The following is a 21,363-nucleotide window of genomic DNA, read 5'->3' on the forward strand; positions in this document are numbered from 1 at the left end:
CAATACACCTGTTGGAAGCTTACAAATTTATATGGAGAGTTAAGGGAAAGTTGGAATGATCACTCCTGTGTTTGTTAAATTAAATTTTACTGAAGCTGGTTATTTTTTCTCTGTAAGCTGGGATTTCAACCTTGCACTGTAAGTATATACTATAATTTAAATGGAGTTTGAGATAGGGCTGTTTTTCATTTGGGAGAATTCTAAAGTATTAACATGGACCATAACATGATTGAGATGGTGACTCATGATTTCTTCTGCATAAGATGGTGAAATATTTACAGTAGAATTAAAGCTCGTTATCTTTAAAAGTCTTGTTTCAAGAGTGGGATGGTTTTATCATTAAACCTCATTTTAAAAGTTACCGAAACCGTAAGTAACATGGGCATAAATTAGTGGTGAGATTAAAGAGCAGTTTTCTGATGCTTTTCTTTTCTTTTCAGTGAGGTCTCGGTACCTGGAAACAGACATGGAGTGGAAAATACTTCCCATGTACTTGCTGCTGCTTTCTGTTTTCTTGATTCAGCAAGTTTCTTCTCAAGGTAGCTTAACCACCAGAAAGACTTATTTAACAACTGTTGCTAATCATTCTGTTTTGACTATTATGACAACAAAAGAAACAGATTTCTGAAAACGTACATTTGTTTGAATTTAATGTATAGTATAGTTTTAAAATTATGTAAAAGCATATGCAACATTTCTAAGCATTTTGGAATTCTTACTTTTTCTCATGTCTTATGAAACCTTTCAAGTTTGGAGCTTTTCTATAGACTAATTTTTGTACTCATTTTTGTGGTGACTCCAAAAGCTAAAAAAGAAACCATGGACACATGATAAAACTGTGCTATTGTGATACAGTATCATCAGATGAACTGAAAAGAATGACGTTTAAATGGCATGTAATTTTTGCTCACATGTTTCCAGCAAATTTAATGAGTATTTTACATCAAATAAATTATTGCTAGCTTCTTTCAGGATCTGTAGAACTAGGCACCATGGTACAGTGAGCATTGACAATGTTTCAAATGGCCTTGGATTAATCTTGAAAGTGCTCTGTTTCTTACAAGAACTATTCATCCAGGAATAGACTCTACTTGTGTGAATGTCATCTTATATTATAATATTGAACTATTCACAGTACTCTAAAAACTGTCCTGGTTGAACAGTTCTTGTCATTGACATTTAGAGAATGTTAAGATATATCCAGTGCAATCACCTTAGCAAATGTCTCTAGCATGCGATCAAAGTTGATTAATGGCAATAATACTGAACATCGGATTTTCATATCCTTGTTTTTCTTTGATAAGCAAAACCTGAGAGAAGAAAAATCAAGGTGCATGCTTGTTATGGTGAAATTGCATTTATAAAATAGGCATTTCCAGGAAAATAGTTAAAATTCCCATAAACCTAAGCATGAGAGATAATCTCCTGACGTGGACATAGTTTCCGAATCACTAAGATAAGATGGAAAAACACATGGAAGCACATGTGAACGTTTAATAAGGAATCATGGCCTCTACACTATCTTTTGACTTCTCTGCTGTCTTACGATAGCATTACAAGGCTCACAACACTGAGAGCATTTCCTAATCTACCTTTCCTCTGGAATAAGATCACTTGTGCTCCAAAATGGTTTTACTCTCCTTTAAATGAATGAATGTAAAATTATCTTTAAAATTAACAGTGGTAAAAGTAGGACAATCACTTAGTCTATGAAAATAAACTTTTCCTATAAAGATAATTGATTTCCTCATTCAGAAATCTGCTAATTAGGAAAGAATAGACTTTAATGTTGTGTTGTCTGCTTTTCTCGCCTTCTCAATTTCTCATTCTCTTTTTCCTTTATATATAATATATGTATTTATATACATACACTATATATGCGTTTTTGTATGTATTGTGCACATATGTACGCAAAAGGTTGTGGAAGTTGTCCTAATATCTACTATTTTCTTTGCATGTGAAGACTTTCAGTTTCCCAGACTCATTATTTTGAGATTTTTTCAGTGTGTTTCAACGTCCCTCTATGGATTTAGGACATTGCACCTGCCAATTTCTATTCCAGAGACGGATTCGATTGTTACATTTCTGTGGTTTTATCTCTAGGAAGGTGTTTTCCAAATGACTTCCAGAAATATATTTGAGGATAGCTATGCTTTTGTTCATATTGTTGTTTTTTTCACCCAGAATAACTCTGACCTTTATATTCATGCCCAGATGCTATTTGAACAGTTATTTATTTTGTCTTCTCTGTATCTGTGGTTGTAAACATCTCACTTCCTCAACATTTAAAGAACCAGTTATCCTCACCAGTAAAAGGAGGAGGAAGCCTAGGGAAGTTTTTGCTGGCCTAACCAGCTTGTTTTAAACTCAACATGAGGGATGAGAGGCAATGTGATTGGGTGGGAATCGTGTTGGCTTTAGAATCAGATATATCAGAGTTCAAGTTCTAGGTGACCATGTAACTTATTATCCAAATCAGGACACTTTGGAGAGTGAAAGAGGTCAGTATGAATAATTTATAGGTAACACATATTTATTATAGGTATTATAGGTATTATAGGTAACACAATTTATCTGTAATACATATATCCTGGAACCATTAACTAACCAGGTATTCTTGAGCTGGTTATTAAAATCTCTGTGTTTCAGCTGCCTTATCTCTCAAAAGGGGCTACTAATACCCTCCTGGTAACAGTTTCATAAACATTAGAGATAACATATGACTGAGTGTCCAGCACAGAGATACAGAGATGTTCAATAAATGTCAACTAGTCATCATTTTAGCTGCAGCCTCAGTTGAGCTGTGGCCGCTCTCCGCACCACAACTCCCCAACCCCACTACTGCCCGAATATCACCCTCTTTATGCAAAGCCATTACCTTTGCCTCATTTTCAAAAGTGTATTTATCTTCTCAGTCTGGTGAAGAATGAAGTGGCATGATCAAGGTCACATCAGAGATCAGGCAAAGATCACCCGGACCCATTGCTAACCATCATCCCCAACCTTTTCCAATTGATAAAATTCTCCCTGACCAAATGGCTTTGTCCTCCTCATTAGACCCCTTCCTTTCTGTAAAGTGGTTTGGCCATGTTTACCCTAGTATTGTATAATTTTAGATTTACCAAGCTGTGCAGGGAGATGTGGGGAAGGGTATTCTAGACATGCCACCTGCAACTGTGATTATAACTGTCAACACTACATGGAGTGCTGCCCTGATTTCAAGAAAGTCTGCACTGTGGGTAAGTCCTGACAGCTAGTGTCTCCCCTGCCAAGCAGCACTGTTCTGTGAGTCCCCTTGCAGCCCCTTCCAGTGCTGTTTCCACACTACTGCGCTTCTTTTTGCTTAAATGCCTTTCCCTTCCTTGCATAAATGTTGCAGCGTGCTGTACCTAAGGATGGTGTCAAAGCTCGTGACTCTTGGGGGAGGGAAGAGGAGGGGAGCCTGGGACTCTGACAGGTGCACAAGGTTATTGACTAGTCCAAGTAAAATATCTTGTTGTAAATAGAGAATGCTGTGACTCAGGAGTCATCAAGTAAATAGTAATGAGTACTATTCACTTACCAATCAGAGATATAACTGCTTAGTGATGGGGTTCTTCCATAGCTTCATCAAAAGAATCCATGGATATAAAATAATCTTATCTACTGTTTGGCTGTTTGATACAAACATGTTTCTAAATTGTCTGAAAAAAGTCACTTTAAGTACGAAGCATTAGTGTCTTATGAGGAATTTCAGTTAAAACCCAAAGGTTTTAAATTTTAAATGATGGGTGGTATTTCACCTGAACGCATTTTTAGATCATTTTGTTAACACGGGCATTTCATATCCAATTTATGAAAATTATCATTAAAAGTGGTTCAAAGTTATGTTTACTTTAGAATTTGTATGTGAAGTTGATAAATATACTGCTGTACAATTATGTGTTGTTGAAGGTGATAATTTCAAACAGGCTTTGGTAAAGTTATTGTGTCTCTAACCAAGGCTTATTTTGAAATGAGCAAGTATAATCCATGCCACGGGATTAGGCTGAAATCTTTCAACGCCACATGTTGCCCAGTTCATCATAATAAAAGTCTCTGCGTTATAAATGATTTCTGAGCCTAAACAGTGACCCATCTATATTATGCCAGCTCTTTGGAATATTGTAGGATCTGAACATTCACTTAATAAGCATCTATTACAAAGCAGTGGTGTGACATGGAGAGGATGGGGGGATTTCATATGAAGGGTTCCCACTTTTCCAATGTCCGTATGTGAAATGACTCAGCACTGGGGTGTCTCTTAGAGTCTTGAAAGGCAAGAGAAGCTTCCCTGAGGCACCATATTTCCTTCCTGACTTCTCCACTTAGAAAACTGTGTATTTTCCAAATTTCAAATAAAAGACTCAGAAATGCACTTTTGGAACTCTAGGCAGCTATAAGGTGGGAAATGGCTATCAGTACATGGGTGTGGCTGCATAATCAGTAATCTATGTTTTGTTTTGCTCTGGATAGAGCTTTCCTGTAAAGGCCGCTGCTTCGAGTCCTTTGCAAGAGGGAGGGAGTGCGACTGTGACTCGGAATGTAAGAAGTATGGCAAGTGCTGTTCCGATTACGAGAATTTTTGTGGAAAAGGTAAGCATCGTGGTATCAGTCAGCGCCTCTCAGTACAGCCCGATCTATGCACCTACCTTAGCTTTGTGATAATGTCCAATATGCACTCCACCCAAGGACTTGATTTTACTAGCACAAGCCATTTCATATTAATTTTGCTTCACCAAGATGAATTGATGAAGGAAAGCCTCTTCCAACAGCACTGCCTGGTTCTGCCAGTCTCCAGGAGCTCCAGAGATCGCTGGTTGAGGAATAGAGAGAATAGGGGCTGAGTGCACATACTTTTTCCTCAGGTGTGGTTCAATTTCAGGTGCAATTAACAGTAACCAGCTCATTCCAGGATTTCTTGTTTCACCCTAACAGTGCTGACCCCACAAAGTCAGCAGTCCTTTGAGTTAGCTGTGCTTTTGGCTTCAGAGTTTTTGAGTGTATATTGAAGGACAGAATGACACAGCTTCTCTAAACTAGTAAATTTAGGAGTTTGATTAAAGACACTAAAGTTATAGGCAAACCTACCGAGAAGTTGTCAACCGTCTGTTGTATGTCCCTTCTCATCTCTGGAGCCCATGGTCATCTCTATCTAAATCCCTGTGTGTGACAGAGTCAATAAAAAGGGGTATTGCTCCATTTTAAAATCCTCCTCTCTGGGTATAGGTCCTGGAGAACTAATCTGAGAGTATAATAAAACTTCAGATTTTCCAAAACAGTTTAAAAAAGACTTAAATAATGAATTCCTTTCTTTACCAAATGTTTATTCTTAAATTATACTTTGTTGAAACAATGATATTTGTGAAGGTAAAAGTGAAAATAAGCATTGCTTGCATAATCTTATTCTATTTAAACAAGACTGTACGTCCTGCTTCTTTTGAACAGTGGAGAAATAGGGTAAAAAACTGTTTATCAGCATAGTTGAGGGATATTTCTTAACTGTTCAATGTTTTCATTGGAAAGCAGTCCAAAAATGATGGAGACAACACCCTCATAATCAAAAACTCAGAGTGTGGAGTTCCTGCAGCTTTCAGAAGGACCCATGATGAAGGATACATATTTATTCATCGCCCTGATAATGGTTTTGGCTGTGAAACAAAAAATAATTTATTTTGGATGGAAGATGAGTGGGAAGGAAGGTTGGGTAGAGAGTGATGAAGCATTGAAAGAACGTGCTAAAGACCATACTACCGGGTGCTGGGTCAGATTACTTGAGGTTTAAGTAGGACTCAACAACAACAAATTTGATGAAGGTCATGCTTCATTTACAGAATTCACAAAGATAGTCAGGGTCTCAAGTGAAAATAATGGAACCACCCAGAGCTTCAATACTTCATTTTTTACAAATAACAACTGAACCATCTTATGACACACCTCTTAGTTGTTTTGGGATTGCTATAGACACGGCTGGTAGGCATCTATACATTTCAAAATCATAGCGTTTCAAGCGCTGAAAAAATGTGGGTGAGAAAACAGTCCAAGAGGTTGTTTGGCTCAAGATTATGAGCTAGTACATGGCAGAACTGAGCTGTTTGGGGGAAGACAGAGGAAGGTGTGGGGTGGTCAGCTCACGGAGACTGCACGGGCAGGAGTTTCTGGGATGTTTAGTCAGAGCAGCAGGATTTATCACAACTCCCTCTACCCAGAGCATCTCATTGTCCTCCGCTTTCTTATCCTCTAGAAGTCCCTTTCCTTTTCTTCTGGTTCCTAATGATCAAAACACGTCCCTTGTCTTCTCTTCTAGACACAGAAAGGGTAGGAGGACGGGTGAGAAAAGGTTTCAAAGATACACACCAAACCATTAACAGTTGTTTAACTTGGGGAAGGGCAACACATTTTGAGAAAAGCATAATGTGAAGGTGTGAATTGTTTACAAGACTAAATATTCATGTACAGCTTTTGTAATTAGAAAGAAGAAAGGTGGATTGGCATCATTTTATTTAAATGAATATGAAAACAGGACAAATGTACTTATTATATTTCTCTTTGTGAGAGCACAAATACCTGTCATTCACATGCAGTAATTATTTTTACCATCATAGAAGATTGGCATAAGGTATGGAGTTGAGTTGAGGGTTTTTTGTTGTTGTTGTTGTTGTTGTTTTGTTTTTGTTTTAGGAGAGAGAGAGCGAGAAAGATTGGGAGAATCTTAAGCAGGCTCTATGCTTAGTGTGGAGCCTGATGCAGGGCTCGATCCTATGACCCTGGGATCATGCCCTGAGCTGAAATCAAGAGTCGGACGCTCAACTGTCTGAGTCACCCAGGTGCCCCTAGAGTCAGGTATTTTTTAGGCAGAGAAACACCTTCAGAAATCATCTAGAATAAATATCTCAATATGCAGATCTGAAAACAAAATTCAAGAAGGGTTAGTTCATTTGCCCAAGGTCACAAGGGTAGAGACTTGCAGGGCTAGGGCTGGAATTCAGGTTTATATTTTATAGCAATGCTCCTCAGAATTAATCACTTTGTGGTAATTAGTGTTAGGCTAAGGGCCTGCCTACTCGGGTTTTCACCAGCCTCTATTCTTGAAGCCAGATGCGTCCATGCCTTTCACAGTTAAGAGTTGCTGATGAATGTCAACAAGATGTTAACTGACTTGTCTCGCTTGGCCTCAGTGCATAATCCCCCATCACCATCTTCAAAGACTGTACCTCCAGCTCCAGGAGCATCTCAAACCATCAAATCAACAACCAAACGTTCACCCAAATCACCAAACAAGAAGAAGACTAAGAAAGTTATAGAATCAGAGGAAATAACAGAAGGTAGGAAGATGACAGATGTAATAAAAGGTTTTGAGATGGACTAAGCTGTAGGTGAACTACTTTTAAAAGACTCTTCATAGAAAAAGGGAATCATATGAGTCATGAAAGGCTTATTACACTTTTTAAAGAAGTGTGTTTTAAGTCAAAGTTTAAGCCAAATTATAAACCCTCAGATATTTATTTTTCTTACAACTGAACCCAGCATGGGTGTAGGTTACAGTAATCAGAAGACAAATCTCATTGGGAAAAAAAAGCCCAGATCTTCTGCAGAATAATTAGATTCTGTGAGACATGGGGAATTTGAGAGAAAGTAATATATACTGCTAGTATCTGTGATAAGCTTAGCTACCTGGCTTTTAACTGACAAATTTAAAGAGCAGTTGATCATATTACTGATAAATTAAAAAAGCAGAACACGGACATTTGCAGAGCAGACAACAACATTTCTCATTGTATTTGGACTGGCGTTTTTTTGCTTTCAATTGCAGTTGGTGTGATCAACCTTTTTATTTGATTTATAGAACATTCTGTTTCTGAAAATCAAGAGTCTTCTTCCTCCTCTTCCTCTTCCTCTTCAACTATTCGGAAAGTCAAGTCTTCCAAAAATTCAGCTGCTAATAAAGAATTAAAGAAGAAACCCAAAGGTTTGAGCATTGATAAAGATCAAAGACTATATCAATGCCATATTAAAAATAATTCTCTAAAAGCAATGCGTGTTGGTAGAATGGTTTGAGGACATTTCAATACTTGGGGCATGTATAGATTTGTAAAAATAATTTGTAAAAATTATTTTAGAAGATACTAATGAGAACTTCCTATAGGAAACTAGTGCAGAGCAGCTAAGAAAGCACTCTTAAAACCAAGGATAAGAAGATGCTATAGCAGCAGCTCTGGAAACACAGGATGGCACCGGAGATGATTATTTATGGTTTTTGATTTTCATTCCTGTCTACCTGATATCATTTTTCTTTCTTCTCCTTCTTCCTGTGTTCCTTGTGGTTTTTGCTTTCCCTTTTATTTTTCCTTATTTTATTTTGCACACATTTATATGCTGCTTTAAGTGTTTTAAAACGTTAATCCATTAAAGTCTCATACACATCTCTGGGAAAGGCAATATTATTATCCACGTTTTACAGATCCTTTTTATTATTTTTCTAATAAATTATGTCATATCTAGCTGATTTTTTTTTTGTAGTAGAGACTGTCCCACAGAGTAGGCTATTACCTCCTAAAAAAAGTTTCCTTTTGTTCTATTTTTTTTAAATTTCCTGAAATTCTAAAATACATTCTCTTTCTCCAGGAAATACTGAATATTGGATACTGGAGTTTCAAAGAACTCTATTTCCTGGGTGGTTGTTATTTCCCCTGAAGCCTTTACTCTGGCAGAATAGCCAAATAGTCTTTGAATCATCCAGAGTCTTGCATACAATGCAAGTGCAATACATGTTTGTTAAATGGAACTCCTCTCAGGGATGAGCTCTTGATGTGCTCTTTGGGTAGCTGCTAGGAGAAATCCTGTTCAACAAGGTCTTTGGCTGCCATGGCATCCTAATCCCCTCTCTGTATCCCCTGGGCTGCTGAGTTTAGGTGGGCAGAGGAAAGGGAAGAGCTAACAGCTGTGTGTATGGAAACAGATTAGTAGGGACCGCTGGAGTGACTGGAACAGATTCCTGGGGTGTAGTTGTAGAGGCTTCCGAGGCCAATTGGTACAGTTAATCTTGAAGATGTTGGAACTCGGTTTCCAGAAGGAAGAGTGCAGCACTCAACAGTGTGAAGTAAAAGGAGTGGAGGAAGTGAGAGGCAAAGAACATTAATATAAAGAGATGAATTCGTGTAGTTGATCATGTTGGTAATTTCAAAGTTGCCACTTGTTTCTATACATTAATAGTATAGACTTTTACTTGTGCTTTTTCATCCCTTCTCATCAATTCCCTAAAATAGCCCAATCAGATAAGTTAATCGTTTCCCATTTTACAACAAATTAATCAATTACAGGTTAGCAATTTGCCTACAGATAAAGCAGTTTGATCAGCTATCAACACAGCTAGCTGGTAAGGAGGAGCTCTTTAGGTCACTATGGAAAACTATTCAAAAGTAAAAAATGTGCATATTTTTTTTCTAGTAAAAGATAACAAGAAGGAAAAAACTCCTAAAAAGAAACCTAACCCTGAACCACCAGTAGTAGATGAAGATGGAAGTGGACTGGACAATGGTGACGTCAAGCTCACCCCGACTCCTGACATTCCTACCACCCAACGCAATAAAGTTACCACACCTCCCAAGATTACAACAGTCAAACCGACAAATCCAAAACCCAGTCTTCCACCTAATTCTGATACACCCAAAGAGACATCTTCAACAACGAGTGAGGAGACAGCAGTTGAAACTAAAGAGACTCCTATAACGAATAAACAGACTTCAAATAGAGAAAAAGAGAAGACTACTTCACCTAAAGAGAAACAAAGTGCAGAGAAAATACCTGCTAAAGATTTTATACCCACATCCAAAGCTCCTAGTACATCTACACCAAAAGCTGAAACTACAACCAAATCTCCTGCTCCCACCACCACCAAGAAACCTGTTCCCACTACCCCCAAGAAGCCTGCACCCACCACCAAAGAGCCTGCACCCACCACCCCCAAGAAGCCTGCACCCACCACCAAAGAGCCTGCACCCACCACTCCCAAGAAGCCTGCACCTACCACCAAAGAGCCTGCACCCACCACCCCCAAGAAGCCTGCACCCACGACCAAAGAGCCTGCACCCACCACTCCCAAGAAGCCTGCACCCACGACCACAGAGCCTGCACCCACCACCCCCAAGAAGTCTGCACCCACGACTAAAGAGCCTGCACCCACCACCCCCAAGAAGCCTGCACCCACGACCAAAGAGCCTGCACCCACCACTCCCAAGAAGCCTGCACCCACGACCACAGAGTCTGCACCCACCACCCCCAAGAAGTCTGCACCCACGACTAAAGAGCCTGCACCCACTACCCCCAAGAAGCCTGCACCCACGACCAAAGAGCCTACACCCACCACCCCCAAGAAGCCTGCACCCACGACCAAAGAGCCTGCACCCACTACCCCCAAGAAGCCTGCACCCACCACCAAAGAGCCTACACCTACCAAGGAGTCTGCACCAATGGCCCCCACGGAGCCTGCACCCACCACCCCCAAGAAGTCTGCTCCCACCACTCCTAAGGAGCCTGCATCCACTACCACCAAAGAACCTCCACCCACAGCCCCCACGGAGCCTGCACTCACCACTCCAAAGGAGCCTACACCCACTGCCCCCAAGGAGGCTGCACCCACCACCCCCAACAAGCCTGCTTCTATTACCACCAAGGAACCTGCACCCACAGCCCCCAAGGAGCCTGCACCTACCACCCCCAAGGAACCTGCACCCACAGCCCCCAAGGAGGCTGCACCCACCACCCCCAACAAGCCTGCTCCTACTACCACCAAGGAACCTGCACCCACGGCCCCCAAGGAGCCTGCACCTACCACCCCCAAAGAACCTGCACCCATGGCCCCCACGGAGCCTGCACCCACAACTCCCAAGGAGCCTGTACCCACAGCCCCCAAGGAACCTGCTCCGAGCATTCCCAAGGAGCCTGCACCCATGGCCCCCAACAAGCCTGCTCCTATTACTACCAAGGAACCTGCACCCATGGCCCCCACAGAGCCTACACGTACCACCCCCAAGGAGCCTGCACCCACCGCCCCCAAGGAGCCTGCACCCACCGCTCCCAAGGAGCCTGCACCCACAGCCCCCAAAGAACCTGCTCCCAGCATTCCCAAGGAGCCTGCACCCACCGCCCCCAAGGAGCCTGCACCCACCGCCCCCAAGGAGCCTGCACCCACCGCCCCCAAGGAGCCTGCACCCACCGCCCCCAAGGAGCCTGCACCCACCGCCCCCAAGGAGACTGCACCCACTGCTCCCAAGGAGCCTGCACCCACAGCCCCCAAAGAACCTGCTCCCAGCATTCCCAAGGAGCCTGCACCCACCGCCCCCACGGAGCCTGCACCCACCGCTCCCAAGGAGCCTGCACCCACCGCCCCCAAGGAGACTGCACCCACTGCTCCCAAGGAGCCTGCACCCACAGCCCCCAAAGAACCTGCTCCCAGCATTCCCAAGGAGCCTGCACCCACCGCCCCCAAGGAGCCTGCACCCACCGCCCCCAAGGAGACTGCACCCACCGCCCCCAAGGAGCCTGCACCCACCGCCCCCAAGGAGCCTGCACCCACCGCCCCCAAGGAGACTGCACCCACAGCCCCCAAAGAACCTGCTCCCAGCATTCCCAAGGAGCCTGCACCCACCGCCCCCAAGGAGCCTGCACCCACCGCCCCCAAGGAGCCTGCACCCACTGCTCCCAAGGAGCCTGCACCCACAGCCCCCAAAGAACCTGCTCCCAGCATTCCCAAGGAGCCTGCACCCACCGCCCCCAAGGAGCCTGCACCCACCGCTCCCAAGGAGCCTGCACCCACCGCCCCCAAGGAGACTGCACCCACCGCCCCCAAGGAGTCTGCACCCACCGCCCCCAAGGAGACTGCACCCACTGCTCCCAAGGAGCCTGCACCCACAGCCCCCAAAGAACCTGCTCCCAGCATTCCCAAGGAGCCTGCACCCAAGGTCCCCAAGGAGACTGCTCCCACCACCACCAAGGAGCCCATCCCCAAACTTCTCAGGGAGCCCACTCCAGCTTCTCTTGAGACACCTGCTCCAACCAACTCAGAGGGCTCTACTACAACCACCATAGAGCCTCCCACTACTCCCGAAAACCCTGCTGAATCAACTCCTGAGTTTCCCAAAGAACCCACACCAAAGCCTCTTGAAAACAGTCCCAAAGAACCTGTTATACCTGTAACTAAGGCTCCTGGAGTGACCACACCTGAAATCACTACAACAGCTAAAGACAAAACAACAGAAAAAGACATACACATGACACCTGGAATTATGGCTGCTGTACCTACATCAACTCCGACAGAAGAAAAGACCACTGATTCCAAAACAAGAACAACCACACAAGTAACATCAGCCACATCGTCCAAAAATACTCCTCAAGCCACAACTCTTGCACCCAAAGTAATGACTACAACAAAAAAGGCAACTACATCTGAAGAGACTATGAATAAACCTGAAGAAACCACAGCTGCGCCAAAAGACAGAGCTAATCCTAAAGTGTCAACTCCTAAATCCCAAAAGCCAACCAAAGCACCAAAAAAGCCCACTTCTACCAAAAAGCCAAACACGATACCTAAAGGGAGAAAACCAAAGACTACACCAACTCCCCCAAGGATGACTACATCGACAGTGCCCAAATTACAAACAACCTCTTCCACAAAAGCCATTCTCCAAACTACCACCAGCCCCAACCAAACACCTAACTCAGAAATAGTTGAAGTAAATCCAAATAAGGATGGAGATGCTGCAGGAGAAAAACCTCACATGATCCCCAGGCCCCCCGTGTTAACTCCTATATTTATCCCAGGCACGGATATCTTAGTGAGAGGATCCAATCAAGACATTGCCATCAACTCCATGCTTTCAGGTAACAAGCATCAGTTACTTTGCTTTAAAATTGGTAATGTTAACTTAAATTTATTTGGACCAGAATGCCAAGTTAGTATCACTCTATTGAAGTACATTATCTAGAATCCTGAACTTGTTAACTTGTGGAGTTTTCCAGCTTCTCCATAGGTAAGCAGAGGAGTAATTGTAGTAAGGTTATTTGGTCTTTGGAAAATCATGTAATAACCTAGTGTGCTAGGAACTTAGTGCATTTTCTGTGTCTATATGCAGACACAGTGTATAGAATGTCAAAAATACTTAAGTGGAAGTCTATCCTTAAAAGAGTATAACGCAAAGCAAAAACCTGCAATATTATTCTTTACCAAACCAAGTCTCAAAGGCAATCCGAACTGAAAAATGGAATTTTGTGTTGGGATCAAACATCCTATAATTATCTAATACATGTAGATAATGGGTAACCTGGCCTATTCCAATTCGTAACTTATTTTTATATATTACTTTTTGAATAATGATCACTTTTAAGTAAACCAATTATGAAATCTCTCTCTTCTTTTTCATTTTTGAAATACACACACCTCCCACTAGTCCCTTCAAAGGCTGAGGAAAAGGTGAACAGAGGAAAACAACACTGTGGGAGGATTTGAAAAGAATGTGAACACTTCTCGCATTTTCTTTTATCTTGGCTTAATTTTTTGTTTTAGATGAGACTAATTTATGCAACGGTAAGCCAGTAGATGGGCTGACTGCTTTGCGCAATGGAACATTAGTTGCATTTCGAGGTGAGCTATGCACGTATTTCTTTTTCTGCTCTTCATTTTGTTCTTGGCATTTGGGAGAACCAAAGAAAAGTGGAAGTTTGGGTTAAGCTTTCTGGAGGGAAACTGATTGATGAACGTACCTCACACAGTATTACGAGAACCTGAGAGTAATAACCAAAATATAAGATTAACAAAATTGGACATATTGGGAGAGACAAACAAAACCAAGAACTTGAAGAGATACTACTAAGATTTTTTTGTTCCATTAGAATGAAAAGGTAGTTCATAGTTTGATTTCGTATCAAATGAAATGACATCAGGATTTGTACTACCTGCTCTATTTTGCTTGAAAATAACATCTTGATTGTGATGTTTTCTACAGTGCTACATTGTGTGTGAGTGTAACAGAGCAGCAGTTACTTCCTGTTAATTCTCTGCTGTGCCTTCTGCTGGTCCAGTCCTCTTATATTTTGATTAAATCTGACCGGAAACAAATCATAGACTAGCACAGTAGAGGCTAAAGAGATTTTGGCAGTCATTGAATTGTAACTCCTTGGTTCTAAAAGGTAAAGAAATGGAGAGAGAAGTGACTTTCTATTAAGTCACAAAGCCAGAAGTTTCTAGGGAAACTGGAAAATTAAAATATTTCAAAGGCTTGAACTTCAGACTTGAGAAATCTCTATTCTCAGAAATGTTCAAATACTAACTATACTAGTCCTCATGGTATTGACTAAACTTGTCATGTAATGCTTATTTATTCAATCTGTTCTTACGATAGACTAAATTTTTTTTTATTTTGGTTTCTTTATTGGGATTCATTCAGCTTATAGGCTGATAGATCACTTTCAATTTTAGGTCATTATTTCTGGATGCTAAGTCCATTCAGTCCACCATCTCCAGCTCGTAAAATTACTGAAGTTTGGGGTATTCCCTCCCCCATTGATACTGTTTTTACTAGGTGCAACTGTGAAGGAAAAACTTTCTTCTTTAAGGTAAGAAAAATATCTTTTTTCAGAGAAATCAGCAATAAGCTATTTTTTTTTTTTAATTTTTTTTTAATGTTTTTTTATTTTGGGGACAGAGAGAGACAGAGCATGAATGGGGGAGGGGCAGAGAGAGAGGGAGACACAGAATCGGAAGCAGGCTCCAGGCTCTGAGCCATCAGCCCAGAGCCTGACGCGGGGCTCGAACTCCCGGACCGCGAGATCGTGACCTGGCTGAAGTCGGACGCTTAACCGACTGCGCCACCCAGGCGCCCCAAGCTATTCTTTATTATAACAGCATAAATCAGCTTAACCTCTACTTCAGAAGGGTCTCCATATTTTATTAAGCTATTCTATCATCAAAATTTAATCTGAAAAGTTAACAACTTGGTAACATTACAGGCTAATTTATTCACTTAATGAAGTTAAAACTTTCTCCCTATATTTAAGTCTAAGAATGAATCCCTAACCTTTTTATTCCGAAGCTGTTAACATCATTTCCTCTGTTGAATTATCAGGATTCTCAGTACTGGCGTTTCACCAATGACATAAAAGATGCAGGGTATCCCAAACAAATTGTAAAAGGATTTGGAGGACTAAATGGAAAAATAGTGGCAGCTCTCTCCATAGCTAAATACAAGGAAAGACCTGAATCTGTGTATTTTTTCAAGAGAGGTATGTGTTACATAATTGACAAGATTACAAAACTTTTAAGAGTTGATTTGTCTGGGAAATTTTATTCAATATTTTCATTTATTACTGGGTTTACTGTCAAAAGATCTTTAATGGCTGGAATCAGATATTTTCAATGAAAAAACTGAGGACAGGAAAGAGTATTTAGAGCTCTCAGCATACAAATTACAATTTCATTTGAATGTTCAGGTCCTTAATGTAAGTGTCATCATTTACTTTCAAACAAAGTTAAATATACAAATATACAATTTGTTGGTTTTGTTCATTCAGGAAGGATTTCAGGACTCAGTAATTTTTTTATACTACCCTTGGACTAATGGTCATTAATGTCTGGACATACTTTATGAAAGACCTTGATCATTTCCTCTATCTTGTAAAAGCTCTTTTCCACTTTTTTGGAGGATTAAGCTTAATTTTCATTATTATATGTGATTTTCTAATACATAATAGGTGGCGGCATTCAGCAGTATATTTATAAACAGGAACCCGTCAGAAAGTGCACTGGTAGAAGGCCTGCTATCAATTATTCAGTGTATGGAGAAACAACACAGGTTAGGAGACGTCGCTTTGAACGCGCCATAGGACCTTCTCAAACACACACCATCAGAATTCGCTATTCACCCATCAGAGTCTCTTATCAAGACAAAGGTAATGTTTCTCACTGTGTTAAAAATTCTTGCACATGAAATAGATGTAATACAGTTTCTTACAGAATGAAGCTTACTGAATGCAGTGACTAAATAGCTCTAATAATTTAAAGCGTATTGATGTAAAACATCAATCCAACTCAGTGGAGGACCAGATCAATACCTTCTTTGTGTGTGTGAGTAAAGAAATGTTTATTCAGGTTTGTTCATTGTAATTAATACCACTTATCAGGTACCTCTTACCAAGAACATTACATACAAATCTGTAAACCTCAGAAGAGTCCTGTAAGGTAGGTATTTGTACCATGTCAGAGAGAGCAAAAACTAAGGCACAACTCGCCCAAAGTAGTGCTACTAAGTCACCAAACTGCGATTCGAACCCAGGTCTGCCTAATGGCTGCTCTTTCCTATAGTACATTGCTTTTCAGTCTGATATCTTTAAATCTACAGGTTTCCTCCATAATGAAGTTAAAATGAGTTTATACTGGAGAGGATTTCCAAATGTGGTTACTTCAGCTATAGCACTGCCCAACACCAGAAAACCTGATGGCTATGATTATTATGCCTTTTCTAAAGGTAAGCTATTAAGTAAAATCTTCATAGGTTCTTACAGATGTGCTCTAATCTCTGAAATAATATAATTAAAGCAAAACCACGAGTGTTCAATGGTGACTAAAGATGAGAAGTTAAACTATACTTATTCTAATTGCTCTGAAAAAGAGAAAGTTTAGATTTTCACTTTATTTTCAATTGAACTGAATGTGCTACAATTCAATTCTGTACTATCCTTCATGAGATTAAAGCCTAGTATAATAAAACATATTACTTGAGTAAAACTGCTACTAAAAACAGTATTTTACTTCTACTGCCTGTGGCATTTATAGGAGGTCTTGTGCCACAAAATATTACTGATTTGCATCACTACACAGTCATGAAGATCACAAAGAAGTTGAGAAACTAACTTTATTAATTCAATTATATTACCTGGGGCACTTTTCTTAGAAAAATTCAGAAATCTAAGTTATTCTACCTATATAAATGTCAAAAATATTTTTAAAGGATAAAACAACTGAATAATTTTTTAGACTTAGTTTTTCTCAAATTCTTACCGTGAAAAGGACAGATGAACCTAATTTTATGGAAAGATGGTGAAAGGTCAGTATGGGAAAGCAATTTTATTTTTGTAAATTCAAATTAATCTAAACATTTCTGATATTAAATTGACAAACACTGTCTTTGAGTGTAATAATAAAAAAAAAACAACCCTATTTTTAGTTCAGGTGTTTTGTTTTCTTTTTAATTAAAAAAGGATTTCTCTTTTATTTAGATCAATACTATAACATCGATGAACCAAGTAGAACAGCAAGAGTCATTACTACTCGTTCTGGGCGGACCTTGTCCAATGTCTGGTACAACTGTCCTTAGACCCACGGGCAAAGGAAGAATCGACTAATTAAAATGAAGCAAAAAATGAAAAATTTTGACACTGAAACACATTTTATTAATAAAGAATGTTGAGAGAAGCATACCGATTTAAATACAAAAAGGTTTTTAATCTTGACAACCATTACACTAAAACAGGCTTGGACAATCTTATTCACAATTATTACAGTTTACAGGATATTTAATTAATATTTCCTCTATTTATTCCTCCTCTCCCTCCCATTGCATGGCTCACACCTATAAGAGAAAAAAATAACCAAACTGAATGCATCTTTTAAGAAGTTAGCTCAAAACTGGAGTATTCACTTACCCTAGGTCATTATAAAAATTGTTTTCAATATCAAATATCTAGGTATATAAATATAAAACTGTGTTAGACATTTGACATCTTCAGTGAAAATTAGTACAATTAGACTATTATTTTCATGACATGAATACAATCTTTAATGTTTACCTTAGAAGACATATTAAAAATTTTAATTTTTTTAACTAAACAAAGTCACAAAGCTTTATTCTGTAGTGTAAGAGTATAACAATAGGCAGAGATGTAACAAATGACTATCTAGTACTATAACACTTCAGCTTCTCAAAATCTTTACTTTTAATTCAAGGAAGAAATGAATAAATATGAATTCTAAGTACATATTCATTATATACCTATAGTTTACAAATCTTTCTGCAAGAAGCTTACAGGTTAGTAAACATCACATGCTCAATGTGTAATAATTTAATCAATCCTTGAACATTAAAAAAACCTAGATACAGTTGGAAGTTTAAGGATTAGAAAACTTGTTCCGTGTATTACTATCATACATCCTATCATGTAATCAATATGTCAGAAATTTACCTCTCTGTCTGTTAAACTGACGACCACGGACACCTTGTCTCAATGTTGTCTGAAGTCTTACTCGTCTGAAAGGCTTTGGTTGACTACTGCTAGTATCTAAGGAAAAAAAAAACGCATTAAAATATAAGAAAGCAGGTTAAAAAATAAGAAAAGCATTTACAATGACAAAATCTAGTTACTAAATGCATGGATAAATGCAGAGGTGTCCATTTGTTTCAGTATTTAAAAGTTGTTTCATTTTTAACAAGGGACATTTAACAAACAAGAGTAAAATGTAAAAAAAAATTTCCTTATTAAAAAGAGTGCTTGAGGTTTTTCATTCATTCACTCCACTCATTTGATAAATATTCACTTGGTGCCTATCCAGGTATCACTGTGCTAGAAGGTGAGGACTACAATAAAATACCACATATCACCTCCCTCAGGAAATAACAGTCCCCTACACTATAATGTGATCATTATCTGAATCCTCTCGTTTCCAGACACCCCAAATCCAATCATTAGCAAATCTTGCCAGCTCAAATTTATCCCCAAATCTGACCTCTTCTCACAAATTAAACTCTACCAGCCTGTCTAAATATCACTGTCTTAACCCTGAATCAGTACGATATCCTCCAAACTTTCTCCTTCTTTCTGCCCATTACACATTTTCAAATCTCTTATTTACACAGCAGCGAAACTGATACTGTTAAGTCCTTATTACTACTCTGTTTGAAGCCCTCTAAAAAAGCTTCCTAAATCCAGGGCACCCGGGTGGCTCAGACAGGTTAAGCATCTGACTCTTGATCTCACCTCAGGTCATCTCACGATTCGTGAGATTGAGCCCCATGTTGGGCTGCACACTGACGGCACAGAGCCTGCTTGGGATTCTCCCTCTCCCTCTCTCTTTGCCCCTCCCCCACTTATGTGCGTACACACACACACACACACACACACACACACACACTCTCTCTCTCTCTCTCTCTCTCTCAAAATAAATAAATGAACTTAAAAAAAATAAAAGCTTCCTAAATCCATGAAAGCCAAAGCAATTATGATGATCTATTGGGCCTCTCCCCCGGTGCCTCTCTGGTCTTCCTGTGCTCTAACCACATTGGCCTCCTGGCTGACCTTGAATATACCACACTGCTGTCTTAGGGACTCTGCATCTGCTAGATCTCTCACCTGGAATACTCTTTTTCCTCAAAACTGCACAGCTTTGCTACCTTACCCTTTCCAGGTCTTTACTGAAATGTCATTTTCCTAGTAATGCTTTCTTTTGCCTGGCACATGGTGGGCACTGAAATATTTACTGACCAAATGAACAACTGCTCAGATGAGGCGGCTTAGTGTTTTATATTACCAAAAAATGTAGACATCCTAACTTCATAGCATACTATATAAGGGAACAAAAACCCTATCTTCTTATGCAAGCCCTGGTAAGATATAACTAGTGCCCATTCTACAGTTGAAAAGAATTCTCATGGGACATTAGAATATAATTGGAGAAAGAGCACTTCAGTAATTCTATTATTAATAATTCTGATAATTATGATACTTGAGCCCTGTGGACTGTAATGCATTGAGTTATATAGTTTATATACATTTCTAATTTGACTACAAGATTAATTATGACCATCCATACTTCATAATAAAATAAATGTGCAGGCATTTATTTTTTTATTTATTTTTTTTTTAATTTTTTTTTTCAATGTTTATTTATTTTTGGGACAGAGAGAGACAGAGCATGAACGGGGGAGGGACAGAGAGAGAGGGAGACACAGAATCGGAAACAGGCTCCAGGCTCTGAGCCATCAGCCCAGAGCCCGACGCAGGGCTCGAACTCACGGACCGCGAGATCGTGACCTGGCTGAAGTTGGATGCTTAACCGACTGCGCCACCCAGGCGCCCCTGTGCAGGCATTTAAAGTTACTAGCTGTTAAAAGGGATCTGAGCCTTGGGATGCTGGCTCATCGGTTGATGTGTCAGAGAAAAGCAGCTGATAGGCAGAAAAGATCTTGAGATAGTAAAGTCCCATAACTGAAAAAAGTAATAACTGAGCAGATCTTCCACAGAACATGAAGGTTCCATGGCAGAATTTGAGAATTACTGCTATAAACAATTCAAAATAAAAATAATCAGAGTGGATGATGGGTACTATATTTCTTCAATAACAAAAGTAATTCCGTACCTAAAAACTGTAAGACAGATAAGTTAGTACAGCGTATTATTTTAAAAGTGGAGTCCCTGAAGCCAAACTTCTTGAGTTTGCATCCTGGCTTGCCCATTATTTATTAGCTATGTACTATGGCAAAGTTATTCAACATTTCTGTGCCTCAGTTTCCGTATTGAGTGATTACCATGTTGGTTTCATGTGAGAATTAAATAAATATGTGTAAAGGGCTTAAACATGGTCTGATACACATAAGTGCTCAATAAATGTTAGTTACTTTTTTAAGAATACCAGATAAATAGTTTTTATTGTAGGAAAGATACATAAAATAGCCTTTTTCAAAGTTAATGTCATGTACTTGAAAAGAAAGCCAAACTTTGAAATTATTTACATCAGTAAATTTCAAATATTTTTTGAGCAACTGACCTCCTACCCTTCAACTCTTCAAATCCAATCTCATGTCAGAACCCCCAAATGTAGAACAAATAACATGAAGCTGCTTTGTTTTCAAGAGGCAGGAGATGTGAAGTATTGCTCCCTAGCTTCCTTCCCAGTAACCAATCCCTCACAGCCCTGCTGCTCCTCCAGGACAACCACGTCTTTAATATACCTGATGTCTCCTTTAATGAAATACAATTTCCATTTTAAATAAGGCATTTTAAACTCAGGGAAAAAAGAGAATTATCAATTTGTTACCGATAAAATTGTCTTTTGCAAACAAGTTTGATGTATCGAAGTTGTGCTGTATTCAAGAGCAGGAACTTACCTACAGAAGAACTGGAAGGAGGATCCTGACTGGTGGAAGGAAGATCTGACTCATCAGATGCCTGAACAGGTTCTTCTTCCTGCTGGCTATCAATTTCTAGGCCTGCTTCTGAACTAATACTAAGAAAGGAAAATAAAAATTGATTGGTAGAAAATACAAGCTGATCTTTGAGGTATCCAAAATTGTTCCCAACCTC

The 21,363-nt window shown here is 39.8% G+C and overlaps 2 protein-coding genes across 7 annotated transcripts in view; one reads left to right on the plus strand and one right to left on the minus strand.

Annotated features, from left to right (window-relative positions):
- The first annotated feature begins 466 nt into the window (after positions 1-466).
- PRG4 (proteoglycan 4) lies at positions 467-17,443 on the plus strand. 5 transcript variants are annotated; one of them, XM_047076912.1, is made up of 16 exons: positions 467-539; positions 3,117-3,239; positions 4,495-4,614; positions 7,197-7,343; positions 7,865-7,987; positions 9,466-10,148; positions 10,260-10,442; positions 10,692-10,913; positions 11,031-11,952; positions 12,049-12,897; positions 13,580-13,657; positions 14,492-14,628; positions 15,138-15,294; positions 15,763-15,960; positions 16,410-16,535; positions 17,287-17,443. In XM_047076912.1, the coding sequence occupies exons 1-16, from the start codon at positions 467-469 to the stop codon at positions 17,382-17,384; spliced, it is 4,239 nt and encodes a 1,412-aa protein (XP_046932868.1). In that variant the 3' UTR covers positions 17,385-17,443. The 5 variants fall into 5 exon arrangements, with proteins under 5 accessions (XP_046932868.1, XP_046932870.1, XP_046932869.1 ...); XM_047076914.1 differs by lacking the exon at positions 7,865-7,987; XM_047076913.1 differs by lacking the exon at positions 3,117-3,239.
- TPR (translocated promoter region, nuclear basket protein) overlaps positions 17,438-21,363 on the minus strand; it is a 65,239-nt gene continuing 61,313 nt past the window's right edge. For both annotated transcript variants that reach the window (XM_047076911.1, XM_047076910.1), the window contains exons 49-51: positions 21,168-21,286; positions 18,250-18,345; positions 17,438-17,639 (exon numbers count right to left, since the gene is read on the minus strand). In XM_047076911.1, the coding sequence (XP_046932867.1) occupies positions 17,584-17,639; positions 18,250-18,345; positions 21,168-21,286 (271 nt within the window). In that variant the 3' untranslated portion in view covers positions 17,438-17,583. The remainder of the gene's footprint in view (positions 17,640-18,249; positions 18,346-21,167; positions 21,287-21,363) is intronic.

This window comes from Lynx rufus, unplaced genomic scaffold, assembly GCF_022079265.1.
Source record: "Lynx rufus isolate CCGP_SWC_20201006 ecotype Redwood Valley unplaced genomic scaffold, mLynRuf1.p SCAF_15, whole genome shotgun sequence".
NCBI lineage: Eukaryota > Metazoa > Chordata > Mammalia > Carnivora > Felidae > Lynx > Lynx rufus.

Coding starts and splice junctions, on each gene's coding strand:
- PRG4 (XM_047076912.1), top strand. CDS start 467: ATGGAGTGGAAAATACTTCCCATGTACTTGCTGCTGCTTTCTGTTTTC. Junction 10,914..11,030: donor CCACAACTCCCAAGGAGCCT/GTACCCACAGCC, acceptor GCCCCCACAGAG/CCTACACGTACCACCCCCAA. Junction 15,961..16,409: donor AGTCTCTTATCAAGACAAAG/GTAATGTTTCTC, acceptor TTAAATCTACAG/GTTTCCTCCATAATGAAGTT.